This window comes from Phacochoerus africanus, chromosome 13 (genome assembly GCF_016906955.1).
Source record: "Phacochoerus africanus isolate WHEZ1 chromosome 13, ROS_Pafr_v1, whole genome shotgun sequence".
Lineage (NCBI taxonomy): Eukaryota > Metazoa > Chordata > Mammalia > Artiodactyla > Suidae > Phacochoerus > Phacochoerus africanus.
This window is the reverse complement of record NC_062556.1, coordinates 12,343,599-12,358,229: the sequence shown is the minus strand read 5'-3', so window position 1 is coordinate 12,358,229 and position 14,631 is coordinate 12,343,599. Positions and strand designations below refer to the sequence as shown.

Here is a 14,631-nt window from a genome sequence, read left to right as displayed (position 1 = left end):
TATATATGACTGTGTCCCTTTGCTGTACAGCAGAAATTGGCACAACATTGTAAGTCAACTATATTTTAATAAACTAATACAAAGATAATTCAGGCCAAGAATTATTTATCCATTCAACAAATACACACTGAGTGTTTTCTCTTTGTGAGGTTTGAGAGACTTAGATATCAGTGAATAAGACAGGCAATTGTGACTCCTATCTTCTGAAATACATTCAGTTTGTGGAGAACTTGATAATAAGTAAACAAATAACTAAGATAATTAAAGATATATGTTCTGTTTTGCAGAAATGGAGCAAGAGCCACAAAATGAAGAACCTGCTGAAATTAAAATCATCAAGGAAGCATACAAGAAGGCCTTTTTATTTGTTAATAAAGGACTAAATACAGATGAATTAGGTCAGAAGGAAGAAGCAAAGAACTACTATAGGCAAGGAATAGGACACCTGCTCAGAGGAATCAGCATTTCATCAACAGATCCTGAATGTGTAGGTCCCGAGTGGGAATCTGCTAGACAGATGCAGCAGAAAATGAAAGAGACGCTGCAGAATGTGCGTACCAGGTTGGAAATTCTAGAGAAGGGTCTTGCCACTTCTCTGCGGAACGACCTCCAGGAGGTACCCAAGTTATATCCAGAGTTTCCACCTAAAGACATGTCAGAAAAATCACCGGAGCCTCAGTCCTTTAGTTCACCTCCTCAGCACAGTGAAGTAAACGGAAATGCTTCAGCTGCAAGTACACAGTCAGTTTCTATACCGAATACTTTATCCTTTTCATCTCAAAGTCATCCATCAGAAGCACCTCCTGCTTATACTCCTCAGGCTGCTGAGGGTCACTACACTGTATCCTATGGAACAGAATCTGGGGAGTTCTCATCAGTAGGGGAGAACTTTTATAGGAATCATTCTCAGCCTCCTCCTCTTGAGACCTTAGGGCTAGATGCAGATGAGTTGATTTTGATACCAAATGGAGTACAGATTTTTTTTGTAAATCCTGCAGGGGAGGTTAGTGCACCTTCCTATCCTGGTTACCTTCGAATCGTGAGGTTCTTGGATAATTCCCTTGATGCAGTTCTAAACCGTCCTCCTGGGTTTCTTCAGGTAAGCCAAAGAAAAAATATAAGCATAATTTAAAATATGAACAGATGCATTATTTTTTGTTAATGTTTATAAACATTATAATGTGTCGTAAGATAGTAAGTGCAAGAAGATAATTTAAAGTCCTAGTTTCTTTTAAAATAGATGTCATGTTTGATAGCCTTTCTTTCTCTTTGCTTTAAAGTCTCATTTTAGTATTAAATTTGTGATGACAGGACTTGAGATTGGAATATTCATCCTTAATTTTATAACTTTTTATCTGAAGAAGAAACCTAATAATTTTACCTTGCAAAGGGATTTGTATAACTCATGTATGGATGTTATAACTGTAAATTTCCACAAATGTTGTCAAGTCCCAGCCGAGGGGCTAAACTGGACTACTTGCAGCCCAGTATCTGAAACAGTGGTTCTTATCTAGTGGGAACCCCACAATCTGCCTGCCCTGTGACATTTTAGCAGTAGTTGGGGACATTTTTGGTTGTCACAACTGGGATTGGGAAGTGTGCTACTGCTACTAGCCAGGTATACTGCTAAACATCTAAACAGGGTAGCTCCCGTAAATAAAGAAATAAACCGAAAATATTAGTCATGTCAAAATTGAGAAACCCTGGTCTACAAGCAGAGACTGGGATGATCATTTAAGATGCAATTCTGACTTCCAAAGTACATAAATTTACCAGGATGCCCGTGGTTCAGGAGCAAAGACCAGTGGTGAAATTAATGAGGTATTCTGAAGTTGATGGTCCAGTATCAATCTGTTTTTAAGATTGGACATGGGTACAAGGACATGGATTCTAGAAATAAGGGTTCATTACACATTAGGTATAACACAGGGGTTGGCATGGAAGGGAGATGACTGTTTGAGCAAGGCAGGTGCTTTTATCCACAGTCCAGATGATGTGGTTGGTTATAGTACTAGTTATCTAGATTTATCTTCTCTTTTTGTATACTTAATTTATGCAGCTTCTACATAGAGTCAACTTAAAAGTTGTTTAAAGATAGTTGGAGACTTACTAAGGATGTATGAAGGAGATAATTTGGGCCCTTATTAAAAGGAAGACTTTATTGGATAGGAAGAATGGTGAGAATTTCATAAGTTGTTTTGAAAAAGAAGCCCTGAAGTTACAAAGAGTAGGTTTTATTGATTGGGATTGTGATGGAGCTGATGAAAGATGTAATGCTTTGTGCTGATCTGGTAATAGAATTTCATTGTAAGAGTGGAATTTAAAAAAATCTATGGGGGGGAAAAAAAAGGAGTTCCCGTCGTGGCACAGTGGTTAACGAATCCGACTAGGAACCATGAGGTTGTGGATTCGATCCCTGCCCTTGTTCAGTGGGTTAACGATCCGGCGTTGCCGTGAGATGTGGTGTAGGTCGCAGACGCAGCTCAGATCCTGCGTTGCTGTGGCTCTGGGGTAGGCTGGCAGCTACAGCTCCGATTAGACCCCTAGCCTGGGAACCTCCATATGCCGCGGGAGCGGCGCAAGAAATGGCAAAAAAAAAAAAAAAAAACCTATGGGGCCTGGGCTACTGGAGGTTCGGAAAGTGAACATTAGAAACCCTCTGCTGTGAAATGAGCTCAACCATTAAAATGATTTATTCTCTAGTATAAGTGTTGTCCTGCTTAGTGCTTTTAATTTTGTTTATAGTCTTTCCAGTATCTCCTATTTTGGGTACTAAGTAAAAAGTAAAATTGTATCCAAAGTTTGAATCTTTTTAAGGGGCTCTCATTTACATCTATTAAGACATGTGTAACAGTGTCCTAAAAGGGAGTTACATGTATTTACTGGATGTTTTTGTTCTAAAAAACAAACACTAAAACAACTAAGTTTTAGAAGTTAGGCATAAATTCTTATGCTATGAAAAATCTCTATTGCTTTATTTAGGGAATTAGAAATTAATTTGACTTTAGGCAGACTAGAATGCTGTGGCTTCTAAAAACTATTTTTCTTTTGGCTTTAGGTTTAATAAGCTTTTTAAACCTGTTAAATTTGTAGCAAGTTCATATAGAATTTGGGCATGAGATTGCCCTCTGACAGTGAACCTGGGAGAAGTCAGCCTGTGGTGGATGAGCTCACCAATCTATAATACTCTACCCTGAGAAAGGTCTATAAAGTTTTACTTGCGAAGATTTAAGGATACTCCATTTCAATCAAGGTGACCAGAATGTCGTTAATCTTGGAGAAATCGTGGCACTGTAAAAGAAACCTTTCCCAAACTTTAGTCATTTAAGTTGTCAGACCCATCATTTCTGTTATTAATATTTTAATTTAAATGTCTCGTTTGTTAATTTTATCCTAAACAAAAACAACTGTGAAATTGAGGGAATGATGTTGTGTTTTTCCACTATACATCTTAAAATACATAACTAATCAAGTTTAAGTAGTTTGCATGTTATTCAAAGTCATTTTACATACCACAGATGGTTATATATCCTACTTAGGAAAATACAGTCATCAGTCTTATTGTAACTTGTCTGAAGTTTGACTTTTATAAAAGTTGGAGAGTGGCTTTTTGAGATGACTAAAAAAGAATCCATTAAAAATGTTTTTTGGTGGAGTTCCCGTTGTACCTCAGTGGTCATGAACCAACTCGTATCCATGAGGACGTGGGTTTAATCCCTTGCCTTGCTCATTGGGTTAAGAATCTAGTGTTGCTGTGAGCTGTGGTGTAGGTTGCAGACTTGGCTCAGATCCTGCGTTGATGTGGCTATGGTGTAGGCCAGCAGCTATAGCTCTGATTTGACTCCTTCATATGCTGCAGGTACGGCCCTAAAAAGTCCCCCCAAAAAATATTTTTTTGTTTTTTGGTAAGTATTTATTAAGCATGTTCTAGGAAAGAATCAGGCTTGGATGCTTGAGCCCTGCACTTTTGCCTTCTGTAGGTCAGGAATGTTGGTAGTATGCCAGAATTTTCCATAATTTATATGAAATCTTTTGTCTCTGACAGTATTTTGATAATGGATTGTTTTTCCAAGTATCTTACTTTTAGGAAGAGAGTATCCCAGGTGAGGGACACAGTTATATTCTGGTCACTCAAAGAATGCATCTCAGTGGAAGTGAATACGTTGGATAGTCTGATGTAAACCTAGTTGAGGAGTTCCCCTTGTACCTCATTGGGTTAAGAATCCAACCAGCATCCATGGGGATGTGGATTCAACACCTGGCCTTGCTCAGTGGGTTAAGGATCCGACACGGCCTTGAGCTCTGATTCGACCCCTAACCTGGGAACTTCCATGTGCCACAGGTACAACCCTAAAAATAAATTAAAATAACCTAGTTTCTTCTGAATTTAAAGCTCCGGGAGTCAAGCTTAATTAAGTCTTAGTGTGACAGTCTCACCTCTCTAGATGATATTGAAGGGCAGCTCTTGTCATTTTGATTTAACTTTACAATAGACAGTGAATCCATGAATGTAACTTAATGTTCTAGCTCCATCAGATCAGGTTGGGTTCATTAGAAAAAAAAAAAAATTTCTATTGCTTTGGGGGACTGATCTGAGAAAACATTTGTAAGGTTGATTTGCAGCAACATGGATGGAAGTAGAGACTCTCATCCTGAGTGAAGTCAGTCAGAAAGAGAAAGACAAATACCATATGATATCACTTATATCTGGAATCTAATATACGGCGCTAATGAACCTTTCCACAAAAGAAACTCATGGACTTGGAGAATAGACTTGTGGTTGCCAAGGGGGAGGGGAAGGAAGTGGGATGGACTGGGAGTTTGGGGTTAATAGATGCAGACTATTGCCTTTGGAATGGATTAGCAATGAGATCCTGCTGTGTAGCACTGGGAACTATGTCTAGTGACTTATGATGGAGCATGTTAATGTGAGAAAAAAGAATGTTTACATGCGTGTGTAACTGGGTCACCATGCTGTACAGTAGAAAATAATGTATTGGGGAAATAAAATTTTTAAAACTTAAAGATAAATAAAAATAAAAAATAAAACAAAAAAATGTGAATGTTGGGTTTCTAGTTAAAATAATTGTTTAGCTTCTCTTGTGGAAGATAATGTGTGTTTAAACCCTAGCTTCACTTCTTGGTTGTTGACTCTAAGCAACTTGATTAACCTCTCTATGCCTCAGTTTTCTTGTACATAAAATAACAGCACTAACCAACTTCATGGAATTGTTGTGAGGATTAAATCAGATAACATGTGGAGTACTTGGAGACGGTTTGGTTTTATTTCCACAAAGGATGAATAGTAAAGAAAACCTAAATTTATTTTGACCACCATTTATTTAAAGCTAGACCCATTCTTGGTTAATGGTGAACTGCCTAAGGACACCAGTTTTAATACTGTGTAATTACTAGAACAGTAACGCTTTTAGCACAGTTCTGTGAGTGTTTTGCAGGGAGATCAGACTAGCAAATGGCTGATTTTTATGGAGGGTTTGTCAATGTTGAGGATTCCAGAAAGGCTTGTAAAATACTTTTCAAATATTACAACGTTTATTTGCTGCTATAACGATATTTAAAACGTCAATGGAAACCTAGTTCTATGTATTCATTTGTTTTAATCTTTTCAGGTCTGTGACTGGTTGTATCCTCTAGTTCCTGATAGATCTCCAGTTCTTAAGTGTACTGTAGGGGCCTACATGTTTCCTGATACTATGTTACAAGCATCAGGGTGCTTCGTGGGGGTCGTCTTGTCTTCTGAATTACCGGAAGATGACAGAGAACTCTTTGAGGATCTGTTAAGACAAATGTCTGACCTTCGGCTCCAGGTAACTTGTGCGATCACCTTCAGGATGAAAACCTACTTTAACATAAGCATTTCTGCTTTTAAAGAAGTTGTAATAAGCTCTAATGTGATGAGAGTTAGGAAACAGAGTATATAATTTGCTTTGTGTGTTCATGAATACAATCTGGGAATTGGTTGTAAATAGTGATTAAGATTGTGGGCTCTGGAGTCACAGAGGAAGTTAGTTTACTAGCTGAAATTTTGACTTGTCCTTACTCTTAAGCATCCATTCAGCAAATGTATGCAAGCAGATTACCTTTAGTGTTAAGTGTGAAAATGAAAAAATAAAATCAACCTTCCAACAATGCAGAGTAGTTAAACTGTACATGAGGTTTGTTAATTGCTTTTAAACTCATTTAGTCTTGTTTCCTATAATTTAGTATTTATTGTTTAACTAAATTCAAATATAGCGGCATGTGATTTAACTATCACTTATACTGACAACTGCTATAAGTTTATCTCTCATACTTTGTCTTTGGGATTTGCTTTAGGCTATCCTGTGAACCAAAGAACTCAAAGGTTGGTGATAGTATAGAAAGGAGTTCCCTTGTGGCTCAGTGGGTTAAGGACCTGGCATTGTCACTACTGTGGCTTGGGCAGCTGCTATACGTGGATTTGATCCCTGGCCTGGGAACTTGCACATGCCGCAAGCATGGCCAAAGAAAAGTATAAAGAAAGACCAACAAAAGTCATTGTAAAACACTGTCGTTTGAATAAGTCTCTTATTAGAGTGTGGTATACCACAGCTTAGAGGAAACGTGAATTGAGCTACACTTAGACCTTTACTCCCTAGGCCAACTGGGACCGGGCAGAAGGAGAAAATGAATTCCAAATCCCGGGAAGATCAAGATGTCCCTCTGACCAGTTGAGGGAAGCCAGTGGCACTGATGTGAGACAGCTGGACCAGGGCAGTAAGGATGTGCGTCATAAGGGAAAACGAGGCAAAAAAGAAAGTAAAGTAAGTGAAAGTTCCTCAGGGTATGAGTGTGTGTTCTCCTCTCACCAGTTTAAATGATTTATAAGATCTTCTTCCCGTTTACTACAGCAAAGCAGCTTCCACATTCACAGCGTGATCACTGGTAAAGATAATTAGAGTCATCTCTAATATTTCCCTTTTCAAGTATTTGTTGTGTAAACTATTTAAAAGATACTCTGTGCTTTGGGGAATAGATTTTTTTTTAACTACTTGCAAGATTTGTGTGTGTGTGTGTGTGTAGACACATTTTTATTTCTCTTGAGTAAATAGGAGTGGGTCATAGAGTAGGGATATGGAAAAAATAAAAAAGGCACAACATTGTAAATCAACTATACTTTAATTAAGAATAAGTAAATACAAAAAAATCAAATAGGTATGTGTTCAATTTTATAAGACATTGCCAAGCAGTTTTTCAAAATGGCTTTCCCACTTTGCATTTCCACCCACAAAGTATGAATTTTTTCTACAGCCTTGCCAGTTTTTTTCGGTTTCTTTTTTTCTGAAGCTTAGCCATACCTGTGGGTGTGTGGTGATATCTCATTGTGGCGATAAGCACGTTTCCCTGATGACTAACCACGTGCTATTTGTCCATCTGTATATATTTACATTAATGATATATTATGTTTTTTTGTTTTGTGTTATTCTCCACCTAGATCTTGGGGCTAGACATGCTTTTCTTTACACTGCCATTTTTATTCATTCCTTCTTTCTCTATAAATAGTCAACAGGACCGAGAAAAATGGATTTTTAAAAATATATTTAGTTTCTTCTTTCATTTCTTAGATTCTGAGTATGTAATATGTTCTAAATGGTAATTTTATATTAGAGTTCAATAAATATTTATTGAGTGCTAGAAAGCTGAGCACAGTGGAGAAAAGATTAAATTTCTCATTTCAAAGGATTTGTCATCTAGTTTGGAGGACAGATTATCAAAGAGATAATTTCTACCCAGTGTGTTCATTAGATCAAAGTACGTCTATAAACAGATAAGCGCATTTGGTTTTTTTGTTTTTAATTTATTTATTTATTTATTTTTTTTGTCTTTTTGCTATTTCTTTGGGCCGCTTCCCACGGCATATGGAGATTCCCAGGCTAGGGGTTAGATTGAAGCTGTAGCCACCGGCCTACGCCAGAGCCACAGCAACGCAGGATCCGAGCCGCGCCTCGTCTGCGACCTACACCACATCTCACGGCAACGCCAGATCATTAACCCACTGAGCAAGGGCAGGGACCGAACCCGCAACCTCATGGTTCCTAGTCGGATTCGTTAACCACTGCGCCACGACGGGAACTCCCAGATAAGCGCATTTGTAATTTTGATAGATTTTGCTAAGTTGCCTTCCCTAAGCATTATACTATTCAGCACTCCACCAGTAGTGTGTGGAGTACCTGTCTCCGCATAGCCTGCTCAACAGAGTGGGCGGTCACTCTTTCTGTATTTTGGGAGTCTGTTGCTGAGAAATAGTGTATTGGAATAGATTCGTATTGATTTCATTATGAGTGAAGTTGAGCCAGTGCCTAAGGGTAACTTGAATTTTGTTTCCTGTGTGATGTTGTTATCCTTGTCCATTTTTATTTTTATTACCAGATTGCTAGTCCTTTTCTTCTCAATTCCTAGGAGCTCTTTATGTATTAGGGACGTTGGCCCATTGTCAAAGATAGAAATTGCAAATATTTTGTTCAGTTTGTCTTTAGGTTTTATTTATGTGGCTTTTCCCTACATGTAGAAGTTTTTGTTTTTAATGTTTAATATTTTAAGTGAAACTGTATTTCTGTTGGGCAGTTGGCATTTCAAGTTATTTTATAGCATTATGAGGTCTGAGTTAGCCTACTCCTAATTTTTTAAAATGAAAATAAATATAACTTTGAGATTTTGAGTGTTGGCCCTAGCTGTTAAATTATCAAAGTACACTTATTTCTGTGTTTCCCATTTCCAGTCAAATGGAATGGCACAGTCTGTTTATATATTTTTACTTGTACTTGATTTCTATCAAAACCATTTTGATATATCCTTACCAATTGAGTTATTCGGCAGAAATCTTTTAACCTTACTAAGTACTGTGTGCATTACTAATATCTAGAGAATGTTAGCTATATGAAGGAACTCAGTCTAGTCAAAGAAAGGAAAAAATCAATTTAAATATGCTTTGATAAATACTGCATTGGAGATATGTTGGTATTTAAATCTTACTTACCAGTGGACCTCACATAAGACCGGAACAGTTTTCAGCTTCATGGTAGTTATGGTATTGTGCTTATTTTTGTAATAAAATGTACTGATAATTAGGTTGATTGTAAATATCTTCACTAAGTAGTACTTGTTGGCTCAATATTTTATTACAAAATGCTTATGACTTTTCCCCCATTAGTGTTTATTATTTCACATTTTGAAATATTTTTACTATTTAGGCCAAAGGTTCTTCCAGTGAGGAAGTTAATCTGAGTCACATTGTGCCGTATGAGCCAGTTTCAGAAGAAAAAGCAAAGGAATTACCTGAATGGAGTGAGAAAGTGGCTCAAAACATTTTGTCAGGTATTATAGTAAAACTTTTCCCTTATAGTGTGAAATGTTTGGATCCCATTAGAGAATACTTAGATAATTTTATATTTTGATTCTAAACGATCAGTTTATGAACAGTTAAACGTTGAAGGAACTAGTCTCTTTGAATATCACGTGTTGTCATATAGTTGTAAGTTCTTCTTGGGAAACTTATTTTTCCCTGTTTTACTCTTAGGAAAATTGGTAGTGAAAAGCTTTAAGAATCCCCAAACTTTAAGAATTGCTCTGAACGTAAAATTAGTTACTTCCCCTTCCCCTTTGAAATTAGCCCTTAATCTTTTTTTCTCCCTTTCTCTCTCTTCCCCTTTCCTTCTCCACCAGAAGTAATCACAATTTTGGAAGCAAAGCAGCACTCCCCAACCACACAGCAGTGCAGGCATGAGAAGATCTGAGAATTATAGCCAAGCAGTTTGGGAAGTAGGCCCTCCTATTTAATTATGGTTAGAAAAGGCTTCAGATCATTTATCTTAAAACCAGAATGTGCATTACTGACACATGCATTTATATTTTACTTGGCTAACATTTTAACTTTTCAACTCTAGTAGCTCTCAGATTGAGACCTTCAATTTTGTTTTTTAAAAACATTGCCAGTTGTCATTAGGTCAGATTCATGACCCAAGTAAGGGATCTCGGCCAGTTTTAAAAGTCTGTCAATACTCTCTCTACTAAAAACTCATTAAAATAATAAAAGTGTCTAAAGCAGAGGAAATCTTCAATATGAAAAACCAACATAAAATAAGCAAAAAATGATTAAGTGCCTAAGAGCAAACAAAATATTTCCCCCAGTGTCAAAGGGCTGCTTGAGAGGAGTAGAAAAGATAAAGCTAAATTTCCATATGTATGTGTAACAGTTAAAACTGACCCTTGGGGAATTCCTGTTGTGGCTCAGCAGTAATGAACCCAACTAGTATCCCTGAGGATGTGGGCTGGATCCCTGGCCTTGCTCAGTGGGTTAAGGATCCAGCATTGCCTTGAGTTGTGGTGTAAACTGCAGTCACAGCTCATATCTGGCATTGCTGTGGCTGTGATGTAGGCCAGCAGCTGTAGCTCTGATGTGACCCCTAGCCTGGGAATTTTCATATGCTGCAGGTTTGGCCCTAAAAAGCAAAAAGCAAAAAAAAAAAAAAAAAAGACCTTTGAAAGAGATTTTTTAAGAAGTTGTAAAGAAAAAGCTCCACTCATACTACTTTGCTCCTTAGTTTTATAGGCTACTAAGCTATTTATTAGTTCAGTATTCAGAAAACTTGTCCTTATCTGCATGTATGTAGATAACTAAATTCAAAGGTAAGTAAAAATTTCGAGTTTATACTGCTACAAGATTATATACTATCCATGTGTAAAAAGCCATCTCAAACTTAATGGCATGAAACAGCAAACATTTGTTTATGCTTAGGAATTCTGAGGGCCAGGTATTCTAAAAGATCATAGCAGGGACAGCTTGTGTCTACTTCATGATATTGGAGCTTCAGGTAGGAAGACTTGAAGACTGACTAGTGACTCAGTAGCTGGGGGCTGGAATCATCTGAAGTCTCCTTCAGTCACACATCTGACATCTGGGTTGGGAGAGCTCAAAATCTAGGATTGCCTACACATAGCCTGTTGACTTTCTCACAGCATGGCGGCGTTAGCTAATCTGGCTTCTTCATGGTAGCTGAGCGTTCAAGTGTGAATGAAGCACGAGGCAGGCAGAAGCTGCTTTACCCTTTCTGACATACTCTTGGAAATTTCCAGCATCATTCATTATAAGAAAGTAACACACCTACCCAGATTCAGGGGGATATGACGTAGACCCCACTTCTCAATGAGAAGAATGTCAAGATCATGTTGAAAGAACGTGTGGAACAGGAGATGCTGATTTGGGGCATCTTTGGAAAATAGCACTTGCCACAGAATCTTAGGCTCCTGGAGCCATACAGCTTCCATACATTGGTTCTTTGTTTTTTGTTGGTTTTTTTTGTGTTTTTGTTTTTGTTTTGTTTTGTTTTGGTCTTTTTGCCATTTCTTGGGCTGCTCTCGAGGCATATGGAGGTTCCCAGGCTAGGGGTCTAATCAGAGCCATAGCCATCAGCCTAAGCCAGAGCTACAGCAACTCGGGATCCAAGCTGTGTCTGCAACCCACACCACAGCTCACGGCAATGCCAGATCCTTAACCCACTGAGCGAGGTCAGGGATCGAACCCACAACCTCATGGTTCCTAGTTGGATTCGTTAACCACTGAGCCACAACGGGAACTCCCACACGTTGGTTCTATTCAAAGAGTTAGAACCCCCTGAGAGCCACCTAATCCTAAGGAGAGATCTCTTCAGAGATTTCCAAAGAACTCTCAGCAGTGCATCATTTGAAAATGAGCAAAAACACTGGTAACCTTCTTTACTCGTTGTGACTTCAATGTCTTCAGGCTTCTAAGTAACTCTTTTCCTTCTCATCCTGTACTCTCATGGCTAGCATAGTAGCGCTAATGATAACATTAAAGCCATTTGACTACCATTCAGAATACCTGTCTCCTTATATGCTTTTTAATAGTTAGAATGAAAAACAACTAGCTCGCCAAATACTCAAGGGATAGCTAACAAAGAAAGGTGCAAGAAATATCAAAGATTTACTTCAGGGAAAACTATCTGACCTGTCAAGAATCTGTTTCCATCAGACTCATGTAGGCTCTGTACAAAAATGCGTAATCAGGGATCTAAACTGAGCTCATTCACCTTAGCCCAAGGTGAGTAAAGATCAGTAAAAGCTTATAGTCTTACGCTTTACGAATGGAAAAGCTAAAAAAGTAATATAACTGCTTAAAATTTACATTTAGGATATTGGCTTGAGAAGCCTAGACTTAGATGCTAAGAATGCAGCTGCCAAACATTTTGGATGGAGTAGAGTCTAGTAAGCTCATTTGGGAGGAGGTAGAGGATTGGTGACAGCAAGCTGAGTAGAACCCCCATTGGGTTAGGTTTGAGTTAGGTCATTTTAAGTCATCTGCCAGTTTCTCGTTTGTCAGCATTCACTCATTGCCTGCTGTATCTCACATTAACTGGGTGTATAGGATGCAGACATGGATAGAATAAATCTGTATCTGACATTAATGCATGCCATGTAAAAGATCTTAATAGCTACCAATGAAGTACTTTATTTCCATATCTTCTGTTGGAACCTCTGCAGTTTTTCCTTTTTCTTTTTTAAACTACGGCTGCACCTGCAGCATATAGAAGTTCCCAGGCCAGGAACTCAATCCAAGCTGCAGCTGTTACACCACAGCTGCAGCTACATCAGGTCCTTTAACCCACCCTGCTAGGCTAGAGATTGAACCTGCAACTCCACAGCAACTTGAGCCAGTAAAGTCAGATTCTTAAGCCATTGCACCACAGTGGGAACTCCAGACTCTACAGTTTTGACGTATTACTCCTCTTATGCTTTTCCGTGGTGGTAGCTTGTTTACAATTTGCATCTAGTTTTTCCTCTTTATTAGTCCTGTGACTTTTCATTTATCTCTTTGCCCTTTAGTTTTCTGGAAGTCATTGATGGACTCCATCTCTCGTTTGATATAGTCTCATTGTAGGAGTATAGTTTACTTGCACTCTCCTTTGTTGATTGTCATTTATTTTATGATTAATTAGTCTTCCTTGAACTTCAGGTTCAGCTGTTTTTTACCTAACACTTTTCAATCTATCAGTTAACTCTGGAAACACATAATTTTCTTCTTGACTAGACATCATCAATCCCTTTATTGCTGTAGGAACTTCTGGCTGGAACCTGTTTGCCTGGCTTTGAGACTCGATTCTCACCCAAGGGTAGCATGGTGAGGATTGGGTTGAAGCTGGAGGTGGACATGTTATCTGTAAAAAAGAGAAACGCATCAATTGTTCTAATCAGTTACTACTTGGCACTTTTTATTAGCATTTAAAAATAAACAGGTATGATTTTTTACATCATTGAATGCCTGCTTACTCTTGGGCTGAAGTAATTATGTAAGAACCATGACACAGATCTTTGGAGAGCATACCTAAATATTTTTAAAAACTTGTTTTAGGGCAGAGCCAAAAAGGAGATACTTAAAATTGTAGCTCCCCCACGGCATGGTAGCATTTACCTTCTCCTTGAAGGGAAACTGTTCTTGTCTTTCTTTTCCTGATTCTCCTGTCTCCCTCTGCTCTTTTCCCCACATGTCCTCTGGCTTAGGGCCTTTTCTCTTGAGAAGTCTCTGTCACCCTACTTTCTCTCAGTCTCTCCTTTCATTCTTGTTGCAAGAAGCATGAGCAAAGTAAAGGGCTAGGACCTGTCTCATAATTTGGATGTCTCAACTGTCTAGGCCTCTCAGATTTTCTTCTCTCAGATTTTTTCTTCTCCTGGGTTGTATGGGAGTTCTCATGTCTTTTCATTCAGGTTTAAGTTGCAGATTAAAAGGCTGAGATCATGATTTGGGATTGAGGCAGGAACAGTATCCCTGCCTTATGCCTTTTGCCTAAAGCAAACAAGCAAGAGTTCTGCCTCAGTGTTTGAGATACAGGTTGCTGGTTGCTAGTTTGTGTTTATCTCCCTGAAGACTTAGTGGGAGAAAGTGGTACCTGGACTAAGGCAAAAAGAACAAGGATACCTGGGTCCTCTAGCTAAATCATCTTAATGGCACCAAAACCCAAAATTAGTCCCTAAAAATAGTATATACTGTGGTAATAGATAGAGAAGCCTACCAGTGGTAGTGGCAGCACAGAGTAATACAGAGCTGTTATTGAGTGATACATGACCTAAGTATTGGAAGGTGAAATTAATGAGAAAGCATGTATTCTGGGCAGAACACTAAGTGCAAAGTTGGCTTGAAAACTAATAGCATGTTTGGGATTTGAACATTGAATTCTCTGGTGTTTTCCTACTGATCGGTTATTTGTTTAAGGGTTTAAAGGTATAATTAGCCCTAATTTTATGCAATTAAACATTTTCCTTTCAAAAAAGGTGCCTCTTGGGTGAGTTGGGGGTTAGTCAAAGGTGCTGAATTTACCGGCAAAGCCATCCAAAAAGGCGCTTCTAAACTCCGAGAACGGATTCAACCGGAAGAAAAACCTGTGGAAGTTAGTCCAGCTGTGACCAAGGGACTTCATATAGCAAAGCAGGCTACTGGAGGAGCAGCCAAAGTCAGTCAGTTCCTCGGTAAAGTAACTTTAGATGACTTACTTCTTTTCAGTTATATTAAAAATAATCTCAGTCTATCTTAATCTAAATCTTATTTAGATGATTTAATCTCAAGGGTGAAGAATTAGGACA

The 14,631-nt window shown here is 38.3% G+C and overlaps 1 protein-coding gene across 2 annotated transcripts in view; it reads left to right on the top strand.

Annotated features, from left to right (window-relative positions):
* Positions 1-14,631, top strand: part of SPART (spartin) — a 32,990-nt gene that overhangs the window by 7,382 nt on the left and 10,977 nt on the right. For both annotated transcript variants that reach the window (XM_047756001.1, XM_047756000.1), the window contains exons 2-6: positions 288-1,099; positions 5,631-5,828; positions 6,639-6,803; positions 9,231-9,354; positions 14,323-14,517. In XM_047756001.1, the coding sequence (XP_047611957.1) occupies positions 290-1,099; positions 5,631-5,828; positions 6,639-6,803; positions 9,231-9,354; positions 14,323-14,517 (1,492 nt within the window). In that variant the 5' untranslated portion in view covers positions 288-289. The remainder of the gene's footprint in view (positions 1-287; positions 1,100-5,630; positions 5,829-6,638; positions 6,804-9,230; positions 9,355-14,322; positions 14,518-14,631) is intronic.